This window comes from Cucurbita pepo, chromosome 1, assembly GCF_057944985.1.
Source record: "Cucurbita pepo subsp. pepo isolate OVF chromosome 1, ASM5794498v1, whole genome shotgun sequence".
Classification (NCBI taxonomy): Eukaryota; Viridiplantae; Streptophyta; class Magnoliopsida; order Cucurbitales; family Cucurbitaceae; genus Cucurbita; species Cucurbita pepo.
The window spans coordinates 17586679-17607468 of NC_141798.1; the positions used below are offsets into that span (position 1 = coordinate 17586679).

At 36.8% G+C, this 20790-nt stretch overlaps 4 protein-coding genes across 7 annotated transcripts; 1 reads left to right on the forward strand and 3 right to left on the reverse strand.

The window, feature by feature from the left end:
• Positions 1 to 3291: 3291 nt before the first annotated feature.
• LOC111789980 (uncharacterized) lies at positions 3292 to 4982 on the forward strand. Its single transcript, XM_023670765.2, has 2 exons — positions 3292 to 4153; positions 4255 to 4982. Exons 1-2 carry the CDS (start codon positions 3496 to 3498, stop codon positions 4881 to 4883), a joined length of 1287 nt encoding a protein of 428 aa, XP_023526533.1. The 5' UTR covers positions 3292 to 3495; the 3' UTR covers positions 4884 to 4982.
• A 797-nt stretch (positions 4983 to 5779) lies between these two features.
• Positions 5780 to 10589, reverse strand: LOC111790800 (Pentatricopeptide repeat (PPR-like) superfamily protein). 4 transcript variants are annotated; one of them, XM_087127335.1, is made up of 3 exons: positions 7783 to 10589; positions 6694 to 7132; positions 5780 to 6540 (listed from the first exon to the last, which is right to left on the reverse strand). In XM_087127335.1, the coding sequence occupies exon 1, from the start codon at positions 10011 to 10013 to the stop codon at positions 7947 to 7949; it is 2067 nt and encodes a 688-aa protein (XP_086983461.1). In that variant the 5' UTR covers positions 10014 to 10589; the 3' UTR covers positions 5780 to 6540; positions 6694 to 7132; positions 7783 to 7946. The 4 variants fall into 4 exon arrangements, with proteins under 4 accessions (XP_086983461.1, XP_023527648.2, XP_023527640.2 ...); XM_023671880.2 differs by lacking the exon at positions 5780 to 6540 and having other exon boundaries at positions 6550 to 6838; positions 7051 to 7132; XM_023671872.2 differs by lacking the exon at positions 5780 to 6540 and having other exon boundaries at positions 6550 to 6968; positions 7051 to 7132.
• A 141-nt stretch (positions 10590 to 10730) lies between these two features.
• Positions 10731 to 13245, reverse strand: LOC111806585 (ubiquitin-fold modifier 1). Its single transcript, XM_023691964.2, has 4 exons — positions 13138 to 13245; positions 12940 to 13037; positions 11570 to 11602; positions 10731 to 10953 (listed from the first exon to the last, which is right to left on the reverse strand). Exons 1-4 carry the CDS (start codon positions 13209 to 13211, stop codon positions 10871 to 10873), a joined length of 288 nt encoding a protein of 95 aa, XP_023547732.2. The 5' UTR covers positions 13212 to 13245; the 3' UTR covers positions 10731 to 10870.
• A 754-nt stretch (positions 13246 to 13999) lies between these two features.
• On the reverse strand, positions 14000 to 16651 carry LOC111807310 (pathogenesis-related thaumatin-like protein 3.5). Its single transcript, XM_023692980.2, has 3 exons — positions 16525 to 16651; positions 14400 to 15063; positions 14000 to 14255 (listed from the first exon to the last, which is right to left on the reverse strand). Exons 1-3 carry the CDS (start codon positions 16583 to 16585, stop codon positions 14120 to 14122), a joined length of 861 nt encoding a protein of 286 aa, XP_023548748.2. The 5' UTR covers positions 16586 to 16651; the 3' UTR covers positions 14000 to 14119.
• Positions 16652 to 20790: the final 4139 nt, after the last annotated feature.

A 20790-nucleotide genomic window follows, 5' to 3' on the forward strand; every position in this document is an offset into this window, starting at 1 on the left:
ATGCTTTGCTTGTAAGTTAGGAATGAGTGATTCGTGTAGACGTTTAGGGTTGCAATATGATGATGAAAGTATAGACAAAATTAGTCCCAACTCTTTTTGGCTATGGAAGCTTCACCTTACTTTGTTTGTGGGGCTTTTACCACAAGGATTTTGAATTTATGTAGGGTAACACTTTTTTGAAAGTTTGTAAAGTTTACCTTTTTTTTTTTTTTTTTTAACTCATATCTCATTTTTTTTAAACCAATTTTGAATTTTAATAAATTTTAGCGTCAAATAGTCAATCACTCTGGAACATGATTCACTGTCAAGATGTCTTGGTGAAATGGTAGACACGCGAGACTCAAAATCTTGTGCTAAAAAGCGTGAAGGTTCGAACTTGCTGAAACTATAAGAGACGACTGCTCAATCAAGACTTCGTTTTGGTTCAGGAAAAGAAAACCCCAATGGGCTTTTCCTTCTGGGCTTCCCCTCAAAGCTTTAAAACAGTCTTTTAGAGTTACACAACGGAACCGGTATTCATCCAAATACTGTCTTCTTTGGGCTTTCCCTTCCAAACTTCTCCTCAAGGTTTTTGGGATTTCTCTTACGGGTTTCCCCGTTACGCGTTAGTTATAGAAAGGTTTCCACACCCTTACAAAGGGTGTTTCGTTCTCCTCCCCAACTAATGTGGAATATAACAGAAGCGTTTTCACCTCGATAACTACCTAATGAGAGAGAATTGATGTCAAAGTCGTCATTAAAGCGTAATTTCTCTTCTTCTTTTCGAACAATTTTACATTTATAAAATGACCGTCGGGACACAGTAAAAAAAAAAAAAATAATGTGTACAAGTAGGCCTAGGGTTGTTCCCTTTGATTTGAATCCAAAATTTATATATTATTGTCCGTACGCCAATTTCACAGTAGTTTCCCAAGAAGTACTTCACAGGTTGTGTTCAAAAGCGGTAACTAATTTTTTCTTTTTTTCCCTTTTTCAACTCTAAGATTTGAATTGCATTTACATCCTTCAAACAATAGGTTACCCAATTTCAAAGAAATAACAACCCAACGGTTGCTTATAACTATGTAAAGCTCATACTCAATTATAGTGTATATGTTTAAATGTTCGAGAATCGTCTTCTAATGGCTACAGATTAAGGTTAAATTATAAGCTTAGTTTCTAAATTTTTGATTTTGTATCTAAAACGTCTTAAATAAAGTTTGAAATCTCGATTAACTATGCTAAGAAATTGAATAGCATGAATAGGCGTGGGCTCTTTCTTGTTAACTTATTATGTGTACCGAAGTCTAGACGGAGAATTTTGTGTTTGTTATGTGTCTCTTATTAGATGCCAAATTAAAAATTTTACCCAAGCCCACTAGCAGATATTGTCTGCTTAAGCTTGTTATGTATTATCATCAATCTCACGATTTTAAAATGAGTCTCCTCGTGGTTTTAAAACACATTTACTAGGAAGAGGTTCTCACACCCTTATCAGAAATGTTTCGTTTCCCTCTACAATTGATGTGAGATCTCATAATCCACCTCCCTTGAGGGCCCAACATTCGCTAATACATCGCCCAATGTGAGATCCCACAATACCACATTAGTTGGGAGGAGAACAAAACACCCTTTATAAGGGTGTGGAAACTTTTTCCTAGCAAACGTGTTTTAAAGCCTTGAGGGGAAACCCGAAAGGAAAAGCCTAAAAAGAACAATATCTGCTAGAAGTAGACTTAGGCTATTACACCCAATGTCTGGCTCAAATATTATTTGTAACAATCCAAGCCCATCGCTAACCGATGTAGGAACTCACACCATCAGAAATAATAACTTATTAAACATAAAATTGAACGTTCGGGATTAAACTTGGAGTTCAACGAACAATCTAATTATACAAATAATATGTATATATATGGAAGAAACAAATAAATAAAGTATTTATGACTTTAAGAAACAAAAAGATGTTTGTTTGAGTGAGAAAGGGTAAGCAATGTATTCAAAATTCAAATAAGGATTAGGGTTAATGAAGTTTGAATGAGTGGAAAAGAAGGGAATGATTTTTATTGGAAAAAAAATGTAAAGAAGGAAGAGAAGAGACAGCTTTATTCCATAAGAAATGGTGCAGTGGTGATTTTGAGGCAAAGGGAATCAACACCACCACCATCAGCTTCAGCAGCTTTTAAGCAAAGCACCCTTCATTATGGACTAATTAGTGTGTGTACCTTAATTTTAGTGGCACTTTGGTTAACCCCCAAAAAAACACCCCTCACATGATTATTTGTTTGTCTTTACACTCTCATATATATATATATAAAAGAAACATCATCGATTCAACGTATATGAAAATGGTGATCCAATGTAACAACTTAAGTCTACCGCTAACAGATATTGTGAATCAATGGAACAATCCAAGCCCACTGTTAGCAAAAATTGTACTCTTTAGGCTTCCCTTTTGAAATTTCTCAAGAAAGATGTTTCTACACCCATATAATGATACCATTTGTAACAACATAAGCCCACCGCTATTATCCTCTTTGTGCTTGCTCTTTTGCAATTTCTCTCAACGGAGTAGATATTATTCTTTCTGAGCTTGTCTTTTTGAGACTCCCTTCAAGTTTTTAAAACGAGAGGTTTCCACACACTTATAATGAATGTTTCGTTTACCTCTCCAACCAATGTGTAATCTCACAATCCACCCCTTTTGGGGACCTAGCATCCACACTAGCACACCACTCGGTGTTTGGCTCTAATACCATTTGTAATGGCCCAAGTCCACCGCTAGTAGATATAATAACTTTGAGCTTGCCCTTTCGGGATATCCCTCAAGGGTTGCACGTCTACTAAAAAGAGGTTTACACACCCTTATAAAAAATGTTTCGCCCCTCTCCAACCAATATAGGATCTCACACCCATCACACCCAAAAATCCACCAGAACCCACCATGAATGTAGTCTGTATTTGAATAGGGAAATAAGGAAATTGGCTTTAAGTTGGGTTTAAGCATGTTGGGTATGCAGAGATGAATTGATGTTCCTAATCATGGCAGTGGGGTATTGCAGAAGTTTTGTCAATGAGCAAGGAAGATGATAAATCCCAAAACGAAAGGCAGAAAAAGAATTGGAATTTAGAGAGAAAAGGCATACATATCTTTTAGTAATTTACAGGCAAACTGAATGGAGTTTTCCACTAAAAAACTAAGCATGGGGGCCCTTGGGACAACAAAACCAGTGCCACATATTGAAAAAGATTCCTACAACAACAATAAAATACTGATATTGTCTTCAGAGCAATCAATTTACGAGTCAAAATTGATACCTTTATGGCGAATGAATAAAAATTCACATATCCAAAACTCCCACAACTCCCCATATCCATAGTCCCTAACCTCCTATTATCAAAGCTTCATTTTTCAACTTCTTGTGCTCAAGAAGTTCCATCTTTTGAGATAAAGCAAACCCCATTTCATTTGCCTTGAAATACTTCTCTACTTTTTCACATTTTCAGTGTAAGAAAATGGCATCTGCCATGGCTAAACCCAAAACACAGAGAAAGCTTACCAGACAGAGCCATGAAAACCAGAAACCAAAGGCGCAGAAGGCAGAGAAGCCGCCGTCTTGGGCAGTTGTTAGAGGCATATTCAGCTGTAAGTACCTGCAGCCTCAACAACAACAGCAACAGAATCAATTGCCGCGCAAAGAGAAACAAACGGAGCAAGCAACAGAAGAGAGTAGCAAGAACTGTAAGAAAATGAGGTGTTCGGGTTCACTGTGTAGCAACACTAAGGTAACATACAGGCTTGAAGTAGCAGCATCACCGGATGCTCACAAGAAAAGGGCATTGGCTTCTTCAATGGGTTCTAAAAACAATGAGTCCTTAAGTTCAAGTAGATCCACAAAAGCTCCTCCTTTGAACGAACAAAATGGTGTTCTATCAGCCACAACTTCATCGTTATCTGCATCATCTTCTTCCAATTCCTCCAATGGTGCCTCTTTCAGGGGAATGCCTTTCAGGAGATTCTATGGCTGTTATGAATGTAAAATGGTGATTGACCCTGTTCTTGGGATGACTAGAGATCCTTCTCTTAGAGCAACTATTTTCCCTTGTCCTGAATGTGGGGAGATTTTCATGAAAGCTCAAGCTTTAGAGCTTCACCAGAGTGTTAGACATGCAGGTACTTAAGATTTTGATTCCTCTTTTCTCTGCAACTTTAATGCATTCATTAATTTCAGTTCACAAGGTCTAAGCTTATTTTCTTATTGCACAACTTTTCAGTATCTGAACTTGGTCCTGAAGACACAAGCAAGAACATAGTGGAAATCATATTCCAGTCGAGCTGGCTAAAAAAGCAAGCCCCAATTTGCAAAATTGAAAGGATTCTCAAAGTCCAGAACACTGCAAAGACCATCTCGAAATTCGAGGAATACAGGGACTCCATTAAAGCCAAAGCCATAAAGCTTTCAAAGAAGCATCCACGATGCATAGCAGATGGCAACGAACTCTTAAGGTTCCATTGCACCACCTTGGCCTGCTCATTGGGCCTTAATGGCTCCTCCAACCTCTGCAGTTCAATACCTCAATGCAATGTCTGTAGCATAATCAAGAATGGGTTCAAGGTGGCGGCAGAGGCCACCGGAGGGGACGCTGGAAAGGGGATTCTAACAACAGCAACAAGTGGAAAGGCTCATGACAGTGCCGGAATATCATCGGACGGCAATGACAAAAGGGCAATGCTGGTTTGCCGAGTAATAGCTGGTAGGGTGAAGAAAAGTTCAGAAGGCACTATGGAGGATTATGACTCATTGGCCGGAGCAGCAGGCATGTATTCCAATTTGGATGAGTTATACGTGTTCAGTCCCAAGGCAATATTGCCCTGTTTTGTTGTCATTTATGGAGGGTTTTAACTTCTAGCAGCCATTAGTGGCTTCTGTTGGGCAAGAGTTTGTCTGATTGCCTTTGGAAAGATATTGAATTTAATGGCTTTGTATTGTGTTTCTTGTAAATTGGCATTTGGTGGTGTGTTGGGTGGGAATCGACGGTGTCTTGGAGATGGAGATATCTCCACACAACCCGATGGTGGCATTAATTGCACATTCAAATTGTACGTATAATATGGAGACATTTGCTGTACTTCTATGGTTAGAAGTGAAGAGAGAGGACAAGAGTGAAGATAATTATTCCCTATAAACTTGATGACTTCAGGCAATAATTTTAAACAATTATGCATTTACCTAGAAGTCCACTTTTCCAAGAACGCAGTAAATAAATGTTCAGAGATTTCCTCAAGATCAAATCTAAAAAATGATCTCGTAGGTACACATATTAATGACAAAAATTAGTTGACCTAAGAACTTCTATGTAGCCTCGTCCCTAGGTGCAACCTGCCCATCAATAATGCGCACATACGTCGGCAGTAGTTTAGGGAGGGGATGTGAATGTGAAATCTTTTAAGGAAATTGATCGAAAAATCTCTGTACTTTTTCTTTCTTTTTCAAGTTCACTTTAATCTGTCCTATATTGTCATCGGCCTCACGATTTTAAAACGCGTTTATTAGAGAGAGGTTTTCATATCCTTGTTAAGGAATGCTTTGCTCCCTCTCCAACCGATGTGGGATCTCACAATCCACCCCCTTCGGAGGCCAGTGTCCTTGCTGGCACACCGCCCGATCTCTAACTCTGATACTATTTGTAACAACTCAAGCCCACCACTAACAGATATTGTCTACTTTAGCTTGTTACGCATTACCGTTAGCCTCACGATTTTAAAACGCGTCTATTAGGAAGAGGTTTCCACACTCTTATTAAGGAATGTTTTGTTCTCCTTTCCGACCAATGTGAAATCTCACATTTTTAATCTACCATTGATGGTAATTTCATTCATCCATAACACTCTTTTCTTCTTGATAACAAAAAGAAAAAACCCAACTTTCAAGCTGGAAACCTTCAATTTCACCATGGCTCTTGACGGCCGCCATCTTGAAATGGGTGCATCTATATTACAGTAGTATGGTGGATGTCAAAGCTTTAGTGAACCCAAAATAGGCCATGTGCTTGGTATGGGATTAACCTCACATCCTAGATATGCTAATTAATTTAACCCATACTGCTCGTACCCGCCAAACTTTTGGAAATCTCAAGGTGTTTGATATTGAAGTTTACAAGCCAAGCATTGACTTGGTTTAGAACTTAAGACCCCATTTTTCTTCGGAGAAAGGTTAAAAACTTGAGCTTTGTACAAAACCAAAGCAGGGTAAAAGAGCCCCTAGTAAAGAAGCAGGTCTCATTTGGCGCCAAATTTGGATAGCTTTTTTGGGCCATCCTTATAATTTATTTCCAGTCATTGGTAACATTAAAAAAATAAAGGGTAGCAGAAACCTCACGCCGGGCCTGAAAAAGGTAGAGCTGAAGCGCACGGCGTATAATGGACTGGCGAGTAAGCTAGGTAGTGGGTTATATGATTGCAAGAAGAAAGCAACATAACGTAAGAATGTTTTCTTTTCAGATAGCAATCTACCACCAACAGTTCTGCCAGAAACATGACATCCTACAGGTTGGTCTCACCTTATCATAGCAAAATATTTGAGAAAATGTTCAATAGCATAAAAATTACTTCAAAAAAATGATCTTCATGACTCAGAGAAATGGGTCTAGAGCAAAAAATTCACATGCATCTTAATTATAATTACAAAAAAGGTAGAGAATTAGCAGACTCACGAAGTACTGTGGGTACAGTAAGCCCTTCGGATCTTGCCAGGGCCCAGAAACCATTTTGTTCGTTTTTGGAATAATCCATTCTGTCCCGCTCGACTTAATGGCTTGAATTCACTTGGTGGGTTCATGTCTGAAGGCTGCTTCTGGGCTTTAAACGCGAGAAAGTACTGGCATCATTTACAGAATAGGCTCCAAACCAGCAAAGATGCAAGGAAACCAGTGCTTGACAATTTGTCAATGTTCAATGATTTTAATCTTTTGCATATGCAAAGATGTGGCTGGTAACCAACTAAAATTACGATCGTCTAAAACTGGATTTCAAGGGTAAAGAAAAGAACCATAATAATGTATGAAAGTTACCGTCTTTCCTCTCTGGGACCGATGTCATGATTAGTTGTTTAGCCATCATCACTTTATGTCACTTGAATATTCCTCCTCCACTCTGCCCATCAACAACAGGATTATCAGTTTAGGAGGAAGCTATCGAAGACTTGACAGGAAAGAGTAGTTTACCGACTGTGTTAACTAACAACGTATTACGCCTGCAAGTCTATAAGAAGTTGAAAACAAATATAAAACATGAAAATTTGTCTAGAATGGCCTTTTTTTGGTTAAAAAAAACAGTTAAGTCTGCCTCACAGTTTCTTGAATTAACAGGAATTAACAGTGGATTCATCCTCTATGTTATGCACTAGTTATCTTCCCGCGAAGGCAGGCCAGGTCCTTGAACAGAGATGAAAAGACCATTGATTATACATCAGCTTGATAATTAACGAAGCAGAATGATGCCTGAATATCTTTTCCTCCCTTTATTCTGTGGTATGAATGGATTGAAATGACTAGAAAAGGACCCAGTAACATGTTGAACTATAATAACAAATACAGTCGATGAACATGATCGATATCAACTTTTACAAACATTGGGAACCGTAACAAAATTCGTGGAGAATGACAATTCAAGTTAAAACCCAATAATATAAACTCACATCTTATTAATCGACTTGCCCCAAATTTCAGAATCAAAGTAGATATAGCAGGAAACATCGGGTTGTGTGCAGAGTTAGAAGTGAAAAAACGAAGTGATTGCCGTACCATAGACATAAAGGTCGAGTCTCTTTGAACTTTGGTACCAAGAGCGGCCTCTCCTTTTCATGTGTGTGTTCACTTTACAATTGCATGGGATGACTCTCATTCCAAGAGAGGTTTACAAATAGATATTTTCCTGCCATGCAGTCAGCGAAGGAGTATTTTTTTTTTCAACTCGCAACCTCAATCCAGCTTAATCCAGCTCTTTTGACTCCCACCTTTTTGGCAGCCTCCCTCGCTTTGCTTAGGTTATGCCACATCCCCAGCGACGCATAAGCATTTGAAAGTGACACGTACGTTGAAGGGTCATCTGGTGTGGCTTCAAGAAGGCCACTAGCAACACTGTTAATAAGCTTTGTATCGTTACGAGTTCCACACGCCCCTAGCAAAGTGCGCCATGTGGTCTGATCTGGCTCAAACGGCATATTTGCTATCAATTTTTCAGCTTCTTCAGGTAGCCCAGCTAGAGCTAGAAGATCAACCATGCAGCAATAATGCTCTAAATGAGGTTCTAGTCCATATATAGATTTCATGGAATTAAATATGCTTCGTGCCTCTTCGATCAAACCAGCATATCGACATGCAGAAAGCACCCCTAGAAAGGTAATTTCGTTAGGATTTAGCCCTGACTGAATCAACTCATGAAAAAACCTGACAGCTTCTGCCGCCCTTCCATTTTGTCCACATCCTACAATGATCCCAGTCCAAGTTACTATGTCTTTTTCTTGTATACAATCAAACAATGTTAATGCATCCTCAATTTCACCGCATTTTGAATACATATCAAGAAGGGATGTTATTGTGAACCCTTCCATTTCATACCCACTTTTGACACAGAATGCATGGACCTGCTTTCCACTTCTAAGAGATGCTAAATTGGAGCAGACTTTCAGAGTGGTTGAAATGACAAAATGATCTATTTCATGAGCCAACTCGAGCATATCTTTGAACATTGAGAAAGCTAACCAGTTCAATCCCATTTGAGCACACCCCAGGATCAAACCGGACCAGGCTATGATATCTTTCCTTGGAAGCCTATGGAACAGTGCTAATGCATCGTCGATGCGTCCTAGTTTTGCATAGAGATCCACAAGAATGCTTCCAACAACATAATCCAATTCATAACCACAAGTGACAATCAGACCATGTACTTGAAAACCAACCCTTGGACTTAATAAGTTGATGCAAACCTTTAAAGCACCACCAAAGGTGTAAGAGTCCATCATCGTACCCGAGCAATGGATGTATGAAATCAAATTCAAAGCAGCTTGGTCACAGTTGTTGATAACATATCCTGAGAGCATCGAGTTCCACAAAGCCAGGTTCTCAGAAATGGAAGGGTTGAAGGAAGAGTGTTGGTCAAACAACTTGAGTGCTTCGGTCAGGCCATTGCAATTTGAATACATATCAATCAGAGCAGACAGTGTAAAACAACTAGATCCATACCCCAATTTGGTGACATAGGAATGAATTTGTTTCCCGATGACTAATAACCCATGAAGCGCACTGATCTTTAAAGCACATGGAAATGTGAAATCATCAAGCTTAATGCCCTTTCTGTGCATCAAGGACACAAATTCCAACGCCCGCTGACTCCCATTGTCTGCAAAGCCAGCAATCATGCTGTTCCAAGATACAACATTTGGCTGTGGCATACAATGAAAAAGTTTTTCAGCCTCCACCATCAAACCGGCCTTACTATACCCAGAAATAATGATATTCCAAGTAGTTGTGGTCGCACGTGAAATATTGTGAAAAACCTTAACCGCATCACTCAAGCTTCCACATTTCACATACATATCCATGAGAGAATTCATCAAAATAGTATCACCCTGCAACTTACCCCCATATATTCTTTCTTGAATTAACTTACCCCGATCCAAATCACCCACAAGCCCACATGCCTTCAAAACCGCGGAATACATGTACCCATTGGCCGTCTCAGATTTCGGCATATAATTAAACACTCGGAGTGCCTCATAAGGTCTTCCACTATCAGTAAATGCAGAAACCAGGGTGGTCCAAGTAACAATATTTCTGTCAGACATTTCATCAAACACCTTCTCTGCATCTCGTAAATTCGAAAACTCCGCGTACATTGAAATCAAATTGTTCGCAATAAACACATCGTTCAAACACCCAAATTTCCTCAAATAAGCATGAAGGGAATTGCCTCGCCTGAAAGCTCTAACTTGCGCGCAATGGCGCAATTCCTTCGCTATGCAGTTCGTAAACATGAGGAACAAAAACGTGGGAATTATACTATCCTTCTGCAGGCATGTTCGTACGTCTTGATGAGAAATGTGGGGTTAGCTTCAGCTATGTTACTGTGGGCTAAATTTGGTATCTGCATAGGAGCTCGAACTGTACGATTATCGAAGTTTCTTGTAGTGTACAAGAATACGACGGTGGTGTAGCATGGACAAGCGGCGGAAGGTGGGTTTTGATGGGGCAGAGCATTTCGAGCTCTGTTGCCAATGTTAAGAATGTCTGAAATCGGCAGGAAGAGGAAACAGAGTTTGCTATTGCAAAAGGGCGAGTTTCTTATGGCTTTCTGCACTTGCTTATTCAACTTCGGCTTCAATTCAAGCTCTCCAGTCCAGACATTGATCATTCAAGCCTTATTTCTCTACTAAATTAATAAAAAATTTAGTTTAAGAATATTTTTAAAATAAAATATTAATTTTTTATCTCGGGTCTTAACTAAAAAGTATTATTAAAACTTTGGCGTGTAGGAGTGAGTGTTCTAAGTAAATAACTAAACAAAAAACAAACATGATTAGCTTTCACAATAAGAAAAATAAAATCGATATCCAACTACGGAGTCTCCATACCATTTGCTTTCTCAGATGCAGCGTTAAAGAGGTATTCGTAGGAGCAGTATACTCTCAAGTTGCATATGGGATGTAAGACTTTTGATTAATTAGCAATTCTTCATTCTGATCCTATAACAATTGGATGAAACACTTTTTGTATTTTATTGATTCTAGTGAAATCGAAAGGATAAGCAGACATTGGTTCTCATCTCATCAATTGCAGTAATGTGATAAAAAAAAAAAGTGTGGAGCCAGTTGACTAAGGCGAGTATTGTAGTTTACAGTCTCATAGATCCAGCAGCTCCGACTCTATCACGAGGAATCAGGCGTAGTTCAGAGCCGTGCTTGAGGAAGACGTTGCCTGCAAAAAGCACATCAACCATAAATTTCAGCTTCAAATGGAATATTATGGCCACAATTGTAGGCTGTTTGGCTGTAGGAATATGTAAAAGTTTATAGCAATATCGACGAATGTGTTAAACTTTAGAACACACACAAAATGTATCTCGTGCTAGAGGAAGCACCCGTCGCAGGATGTAATCGGGGAAGAATAAAAGAAAAAAACAATCTGATTTTGCGTTTCAAAGGTAAGGTTCTTAACATTCGCGATGGGCGTTAAAGAAGAAAACATCAATTGTTATGTTTTAGCTTTCAGGCAATGACAGTGCCTTTGGCTCATGAAACAACAATAACAGTATCTGTAACAATCCAATCCTACCGCTAGCAGATATTGTCCTTTTTTACTTTTTCTTTCGGGCTTCATCTCAAAGTTTTTCAATTATAAAGAATGTTTTGTCCTCTCTCCAACCGATGTGGGATCTCACAATATCTACTCCATCCATATATCAACATAACTTATGTTTTTTTCTACGATATGCTTCTATGGTTGTACAACTTAAATAACAAGAAGAATAAACAGAACAGAAGCAAGGACAATGAATTGTAGAGCTTAAGAATAGAACCATGACTTAGCTTACCAGCACTTTGCTGAGGGTTGATTCCAACGCCATCTGTAAGGCATACAATAAATGTTAACACCTAAAATGAGAGGCTAAATGGCTGAAATGAAAACTATAATATCAATGCATCTAAAAGCATATGTGCAATGTGAATCCAAAGACCATTATATGGCTGGTACAAAAGTCTCTACAAGAGAAATGTTGGGATCCATAAAAAGAACTGTGCAAAGAGTATCTAATTGTAACAGCCCAACCCCACTACTAGCAGATATTGTCCGCTTCGGTCCATTACGTATCGCCATCAGTCTCACGGTTTTAAAATGCATCTAGTAGGGAGAGGTTTCACACCCTTATGAGAAATGCTTCGTTCCACTCTCCAACCGACGTGGGATCTCACACTAACACCTATCAATGTCAGCAAGAACAGAAACATGACCACGGTCGACACTCATAGTTTACAAATTCTAAAGCACAAACTCCGACCCTTCTTCCGTAAGATATCAGGTGAAATCATGAGGCAACTGAATAGCTAGTTCAAGCACCCAGCGTTTGCAAATAAGCTCAACTAATTGCAAATTCAAAAGTGTTGGTTTTTCTTTATCTGGGAATAAAAGCCTAAGTACTTTAGCTTCCATATTAGTACTAGTACAATAAAAACTATTATGAACAGGAATCTCTCTGACCTAAAATACAAAAAAGAATCACTAGCACATCTCATGACAGGATAAAAAATATGAAGAACAATGTAGGAAAGTTCAACCAACATCAAAGATAACCAATACATTTCCAAACGTGCAGTAGTTTGTTCGATAACATTCGACTTTTCTCATATTAAAGTACTGTTGACGATCTTTTAACACTCGAATCTTCAGAGCAATAAAATTCAAATAAGCAATAGTTATATGGTTTGGATACAGATTGACACCACTCGATCAATGAAGTAATGTGGAAGGATTCAAGAACAGTTTACGTTTCTGATGGGGAAGACCCCAACTTTTCATCAAAAAGAAAGGACGTAATTACTTTCTTGATAAGATGAATAAGAAATTGCGCTCTAAAACTAATACTAACCTATCTGCCAGGCAAAGCCTAGCACAACAGGTTAAGGCATATACCTCCCAACAGAGGCTGGATCTCTAGGCTCACAATTGAACTCATAAATGATAACAATAATAACAATTACTGATACTCGTTTCTCTCTGAAGCCTTTACGCTTCGTGCTATTGTGGGCGCCAGGAACTCAATGCCGATTCTAATTTCTAGAGCTACCCGAATCGGCGATTTCCGATCCCAAATTGTCAAATACAAAAGACATTTCACGCATGCAGAATCCAATCACAATCGAATCAAAATTCAAGGACCAAATCAACACGGAGACAATCAATTACCATTGGTGATGATGGCGCTGGTTTGCGGGGGCACCTTAAATTCTTCAGCGGCAAATTTAAGGACAGCGGTGAAGGGCGCAGCCTCTGGAACACTAAACCTGAGAGTCAAGGAAATTGAAAGACCGTAAGATTGGATCTTAAGTCTGAACAGGGAGAAAAACCCTAACAACGAAAGATCAAAGGTTTAAGATTACGAACACTTTGAAAGGGAGCTTAGGGTCCGAGGTGAGGGTCACTTTGAAGGAGACCTTTCCGCCACCAGCACCCGCCATTTTCGATCTCTGTGGTCTGACGAAGCTTGAAACTCGTTTTATATATATATATATATATATCACTTTTAATTTTTGTATTAAATTACAAATTTTAAATTCATTTTTTAACTTTAAAAAATATTTAAAATATCTAATAAATGCTTGAATGCTGAATTTTATATTTAATATGTCTGAAAATTTTAAAATATTTCTAATAATCAATATATACAATTTTTCCTATAAATAATTCACTTTTTTTCGTTATAAAATTAAACGTGTATGTAATAGAACCTTAATCTTTCCGTTTTAAATAATAAAAAAAATAAGACAAATCAATTAGACATTCAAATACATGTACGGAACCTTATCTCAATCGTGACTCAAGTCCCGATGCGGTCTCCTAAGAAAATATTAAGATATTGGAAAGAGAAGGTAGCTGTTTGGAACCGCCTTACCCTAAAACGCAAACAAAAGACCGTTGAAGGTACCTGACGCCGATCAAACGAAAATTAGCCAAGAGCGAGACCATTTTTTGATGTTGATCGCTGATCGTACATGTCAAAATCATCGAGTTTAAACATTCCTCACAACAATTCCGAAAAATATCCGTCGTGACTAAGTTTTTTTACGCGCGTGCTTCAAACGACCCAGTGTTTCTAAATTAGGGTTTCGGTTTTAAGCTCATAAGTATAACATTAAAGACGTTTGTTCTTCAAAATTCAAGTCTCGATATGCCTCGTAAAGAAATATTAAGATATTGGAAATAAAATGTCGTTTTTCGGAAACGCACTACCCTAAAACTTAAAATAATATTATTAGTTCACACGTCAACCCAACCCAATTCATTATTTTGCACTCTCACAAAACAATCAAATTAAAATATTAAAAAAAATGTATGTACACAACACGTGAAAATATGGAAGTAGTGATTAAAAAAGAACCCATAAATTGATCACGACTAAAACAACTGCCATTAGAGGCCACCACCCTCCGACGAACGATTTCGAGCCATTTGATCCACTGCATACGAGCTTGTGGTCATGGTAACTGCACACCTTATGGTTCCTGCATGTTAAGAATATTTAATATTAAATTATAGTTTTAACATTTGATCATTACAGTCAAATATTTATATTTTTTATTTTTTATTTATTTTATTTTATTAGGATTAAAATTAATATTATTAAATTAATTTTTCTAAAATTTTACCTGCCGGAGCAAAAGCTGACGACGTAATCGGCGGCGTTGCAGGTGAAAATACTGGTCGGATCATCGTACGCATAACTATACGCCGTCGGACACGCCTCCTTAAATTTCTTCGAGTAAACCGTCGGCCGGCAAGTCGACGGATTCCCATAAGATCCTCTGCAACAGTACTCATCGGTGTTAAACACATCGCAGGCGCTCCGGCAGGCGATGACTTTCCCTTTCGATTTCACCGCCAATGCGGACGGGCAATTGGATCTCAAATCGCTATCGCAGCCGGCCAGGCCGCACTTTCCGGTTCCGTTGATTGGCGTCACCGCCATCGGCAAATTGAAGCCGTCGACGAGGCTGACGTCGTAAAAATCGAGGGCAGCGAGGGTGAATTCGGCGAGGGACGCCGGAGTCTCTCCAGAGCCTTGACATTTGAGGGAAGTTCCACAGGCACCGGTTTGGCATTGCCCGTTTCCGGTCTGGTCGAAGTTGCAACCGGTTCGACCCCATATCCGACCGGACCAGCCTACTGGCGCCTTGAAAACTATGGATTGGCCGCGTTTTAGTGCAAAACCGCCGCCGTTGAAATGCTCTCCTGGGAAGATCGCCGGCCAGATTGTTTCTTTGCAGTTGTTTATTATGGTGAAACTTCGAGAGCTCTCCGATGTTCTTATTTCTGCCGTTTTGCCAATAAAAATAAAATAATAAAATATTTTATATTCATTTATATTAAACAATTTTTTAAATTATAAGTTAAATTTAAATCTGTTTTATTCTTTAGCTACTTTTTTAATAATGTTCCAAGCAATCCACGTGGATTTTCTAATTCTATTATGATTTAGAGGGGATTGAATTTTTCCCTTCATTTCCCTTTTCAACCGAAAATTTAATAGGCAAAATTAAACTCATGCATCTTAAATTGGAGGGAAATTGGGCTTTCAGTTTCTCGTTTCCCTCTTCAACCGATGTGAGATCCAGCGTCCTCACAATCCATGTCCTTAGGGACCCAACGTCCTCGCTGGTACACCGCCCCTGTGCATGACTCTCTCACAATCCGCTCCCCTTAAGAACCCAGCATCCTCACTGGTATACTGTCGGGTGTCTAGTAGGGGTGTACATGGTCCGGGTTGGGTCGGGTTGGAGGATTTTTTTGACCCAACCCAAAAATTCGGGTTGGTTAGATTGGTAACCCAACCCTCTATTTTCTTTCGGGTTGGGTTTTCATATTTTTTTTAGTTTTATTTATCCACCATTTATAATCTTTGGGATACAATATTAGATAAAATATATTAAAAAGTTGACACACAAACACAAATCAATCTGATTAACAAAAAAAAAAAAAAAAACAAATTCAATAAAAAAACAACGAGCAAAATTTGTAACATATTAACATAGTTCAACATTGTCATAAAACTAAAAACAACTAAATATCGAAATTTCTTGATAATTAATTAAAGTAACAAAAATATAAAGATAGATCATGAAATTAAATAAACAATACAAATCATTAGTTCAAATGTACTATATATAACAAAACAAATTATATATATATATATATATATATATATATATATATATATATATTAATTGAAATATGCTTATTTATACGTAGCTCGTCCTAAACTATTAAAAAAATAAAAAAAATATATAAGTTGTGATATAATAATGTTGAAATAGATAGATAATAAATACTACTTTGCCAAACCCATTAATACAGAAAGATTCTTAATATATTTTATATATTTTTATTTGACTATGAACTTGAAACCGAACCGATTCAGTTTGGGTTTAGAAAAATGAACCCAACCCTATCCGAAATGCTAATCCAATCCAACCCAACCCAACCCTTATAGTTTGAGTTGGGTTGGTCCGGGTTGTCGGGTTGAACGTACACCCCTAGTGTCTGGCTCTGATAGAATTTGTAAATGCCCAAATCCACTAGATATTGTCCTTGTTGGACTTTACTTTTCAGGCTTTCTCCCAAGGTTTTTACACCCTTATAATGAACGTTTCGTTCTCCCTCTCCAACCGACATAGAATCTCACAGTTAAAAATTCAAGCTTTCGACATCTTAATTGAAACAACAGTATATAGTCGAGAATGAAAATTAAAAAAAACAAATAAAATAGAAAATTACCTGATGAGAAAATGATTAGAAGGAAGAAAAAGAGAGAGATTTGATGAAGATGTGGAGCCATGTTTTTTGGTACAAGAAAAGTAGAGAGTTGAAAAGCATTTATACAAAGCAAAATGAGGGGAAGAGGAATAGAATTGGTTTGGAGACAAGGATAACTTGGACTTTAAAAAATTTAATAAATAAATAAATTAATTAATTAATATTAATAAATAAATAAAATGCATTTTTGGATATTCCTTCCCTGACCCTTAACATCAAGTTTATTCAAAGGTTCTTTACTGTCTCTAATAGCCCACTCAAGCGAATCCCCAATTTCTCAAACTTCTTCATTTTCCAATAATACCCCTAACTTCTTAATTCAAATATTTATATACCCTTTAAATAAGATTATTAAAAAATAATTATACTTAATTTTAAAAAAAATTAAATGATCCCGATGGAACTATACTCATGTTGACTAATTTTAAAGTTAAAATTATAAATTTGGTTCAGAATTATCCATAAACTAAATGATCCGGATTGAATCGCTAGTCCTTAAAAAGATTGGGGCTACCTCCTATCGAGTTGCACTACCCGCATGGATGAAAATCCACCCCGTCATTCATGTGAGCAACTTGAAGCCCTATCACCCTGATCCAGACGACGATCATCGAAATGCAACCACAAGACCGAACATCGATCTGAAACAAAAAGAAACAAAGGAAGTGGAAGAGATCCTAGCCGACAGGGTTAGGAAGATAGGAAGACCTGTACGGACGATTCGTGAATTCCTTGTCAAATGGAAGAATCTCCCTACAGAGGAAACAAGCTGGGAACGCGCCGAAGATCTGAACTCCGCCGCCACCCACATCGCAAGGTATGAAAGTAGTCGGTTGACAGGGATGTCACGGTCATGCCTGTCCAGGGCATGTTGCCCATGGCCGCATGCCCATGACAAGCCAAACCCTTGTCATGTCTTTTCATTCTAGTGTTTTTCCTTTTGTAATTCTAGAGCGTATGACACCTCAAGAAAATCATGTCTAGGCCTGCCAGAACTAAAATGGCCCAGAATGTACTATACGGGGATATGACTAGTCGTCAACTTCTCCCTACCCAAGGTTATATATGCTAAGCCGTTGTTATCTTTCTCTTGCTTGCTTATATAACGTCTCTTTCTAAAAATCTCTCTTTCCAAAATCTCTCTCTCTCCTCGTTTTCTAAAACCTTCTTTTAAAACCGAGGCTAGAGGCTCGACCGTACGTCGCTTGGCCGTAGGCGACGCAAGAACAAATTGGCTTAACTCACTTGTCGCTGGAAAGTGAGTGCCGCACAATCGCTAGTCCGCTGCCTTCGAAAGTGCGATTGTGTCAAGTGGTATCAGAGCAAAATAACGTCCGTTCATGTTCAAAAACATCAGTTATGCCATATAAATTTCAAGAAAAAATGTGAACAAAATGTTGTAATTCATGCCACATTAAAATATTTTTGGATGGCTGCAAATTTTGTGCCGATGAAATCTAGAGTCATGATATTTCTTTACTGTATTTTAATACTTTTATTTATTTTAAGATTACATCTACCACTTGGCTAATTATGATCATAAAATATGAAGATTACACCTCTTGAAATATCTTATGTAAGGTCAAACGTTTACATTTTGAAGGTATATGAAGTCGTGTATGTTATATTTGTAAAGTAGGATTAAAAGATGCAGTAAAAAGAGCATTTGGCATATGACTAAGTTTCTTTGTAATTTTTATGTTGTTTAAAATCATTCAAGCTTGACATGATCCATCTTGCTTGTGAAGTGATTCCAATCTCAAACAAGTGATTTTGCCCGTTAATCCAAATCTTACTCCCTTAGACGAAATCAAATTGATTTTCGATCTTAATATTTGTGAACTAAAGGTTTGCATATTCAAGCGTTTACGAGGGTTCTTAGATTCAACTAATCAAGGTTTCTTTATCGAAATGTGTCAATCCGATAATAATATGAACGACTCACACGAACAAATTATAAAATATTTAAACACAAATAAAAACCCAAACGTTAAATACTAAATTAAAATGAATTTTTTAATATCGATAGCATGTATGAGTTATAGCTATCATATGACCTTACTTTAGCTTCTTTTTCGTAGCGCACATGCCATTAAAAGTAACTTTGTGTCTCTACCCACCTAAAGTAGCTTCAAAACTTAGGCAACTCAAAATCAAATTGGCTTTCAATAAATAAAATTTTAAAATATACTTTATTTATTTTTTAATTTTTATTCCTATAATACCCTTTTATATTCGAAGCTATTTTAAAATATTATTAAAACTTTTGATAATTTAAAGATATTTTTATTAATTTTTTTTTTTTTTTTTTTTTTTTGTTATAAAAATTTCTTTAAAAAAATGTTCTACATTTGTAGGGTTAGGGATTAGGTTGGCCATTACCATCAACATCATCACCATTAAAGTAGATTTTTAATTTTAATTTTAATTTTTTATTTTTTATTTTGAAGATAATTATGACTAATTCAAGATGTTGATTAATATATTCATACTCCAATATGCCCATCATTCATAACTCACTCTCCAAGAATCCAATGGAAAGCAATCTCTCTTCCATAGCTTTAACCCCACATTTTTTCTTTTATTTATTTTAAATAATATTATCAACATAATTCAACGGATTAAAATATTATATTTTTTATATCAATGTTCTGAATATTGTTTTGAAACTAATCGAGTTTTTTAAGTGGTCTGATCGTTAAACAAAACGTGTTCGAGATTCATCTCGAACACATCGAAGTAAATGTTTGAGTAGTATTGAGACACATAATGATTCAATGCAAGTTCATCCATTCGACTGATTATTGACCATTCATTTTCAAAAGTGAGTAACATTAACCAACTCGTCTCAACAGCCGTTCAACTTGAGTACCAACTTAAGTAAGTATATGAGGCCAAACACTGGCACACCTAATTGGAAATACGCATACACAAATATCAATTAATATATGAAAATCAAAATTTAATAAAAAATTTAACACGTCAGAATAAGAGTTTTTTTTCCTCTACAAACATAGTGTTTATATGACCTGAGAACCCGACCAACCCAAACCATACAGGGTTGTGTTGGGTTAGATTATTTTTCGACTTGAATTGGGTTGAATTTTTGAAACACTGCAAAACTTGGATTGGTTTGCATGTTGACATTTTTTTTTAATTGGGCCAATCATAACCTAATTCACTCCTACCTTAGTTTTAAAATTATTATAAAAATTAAAAATATTTAATATTTTAATGATGCGATTAAAATAAATTTTTTTAATTAATAATAATAATAACTGCACTAACCAATTTAAATAGTGTAAATTAAATTAGATTATAAATTCTATAAAGGCATGGAGTGGGGCCACGTGGAATTGTTATTAATGGCAAATCCAGTTGTCACGTGTGTTACTAATCATATTTACCACTAACCACACCGTTAATGCAATCATTTTCTCCATCTTTTTAAAATTTTATTAAACCTTTAAATTAGGCTTTTTATTTAATTGAAACTACGAGAAAATTATAGAGAATAATATAAAATTATTGGGATCCATTAATTAATTTTTTTTTAATTGGCTTTAAAAATAAATAAATAAATAATAAGCATAGTGGGCCAACCCGCTCGTGCGCTGCATGCTAGGCCTGGCCCATTAACTCTGCTTTTGAAGCCCACATGTGAAGACCCGCTTTTTTTAAAATCTTCCTTTTTATTTACCCCTCCAAATAAATATTAATTAATTATTTATTTATTTAATAATAAAATTAAATAAAATAGCTTAATTTCAACTCAACACCCTCACCAAAATTTCTCCTTTCAAACTTATCACTATTATTTTAAAATACCCAATTTTCCCCATTTTATAATAATAGAGATAATTCGTGATTAATTCAAGATTATATCTGACAGTATGAAAGTTTTGGTCGAGCTGAACTGAAGTACGTTGAACACATATGGACGTGCACTTCACATCTCATTACCCAATGAAAGCTCGGGATGCTTAACTCAACTTTTTTCAAGTCCTATCGAAAGAAAACAGGAAAATTCTAGTGATTTTTCGTTGATTATAACATATTTTACAAGGATGTGGAAACATCTCTAGAGTTGGTTAAGACAGTACATAACGAGGGGCGACCATATCTGTTTTTTTTTTTTTTTTTTTTTTTTTAATTAGAAAAAAACAGCAAAAAAATTTAAATAGTGAAGAACAAAGAACAGAGTGCCCTTGTTGTCTATTTAAAGGC

Coding starts and splice junctions, on each gene's coding strand:
- LOC111789980 (XM_023670765.2), top strand. CDS start 3,496: ATGGCATCTGCCATGGCTAAACCCAAAACACAGAGAAAGCTTACCAGA. Junction 4,154..4,254: donor CCAGAGTGTTAGACATGCAG/GTACTTAAGATT, acceptor ACAACTTTTCAG/TATCTGAACTTGGTCCTGAA.
- LOC111790800 (XM_087127335.1), bottom strand. CDS start 10,013: ATGTTTACGAACTGCATAGCGAAGGAATTGCGCCATTGCGCGCAAGTT.
- LOC111806585 (XM_023691964.2), bottom strand. CDS start 13,211: ATGGCGGGTGCTGGTGGCGGAAAGGTCTCCTTCAAAGTGACCCTCACC. Junction 13,038..13,137: donor CCTAAGCTCCCTTTCAAAGT/GTTCGTAATCTT, acceptor CTTGACTCTCAG/GTTTAGTGTTCCAGAGGCTG. Junction 11,603..12,939: donor CAGCGCCATCATCACCAATG/GTAATTGATTGT, acceptor TATGCCTTACAG/ATGGCGTTGGAATCAACCCT.
- LOC111807310 (XM_023692980.2), bottom strand. CDS start 16,585: ATGGCTCCACATCTTCATCAAATCTCTCTCTTTTTCTTCCTTCTAATC. Junction 15,064..16,524: donor TCTAATCATTTTCTCATCAG/GTAATTTTCTAT, acceptor GCAAAACGGCAG/AAATAAGAACATCGGAGAGC. Junction 14,256..14,399: donor GTCAGCTTTTGCTCCGGCAG/GTAAAATTTTAG, acceptor CTTAACATGCAG/GAACCATAAGGTGTGCAGTT.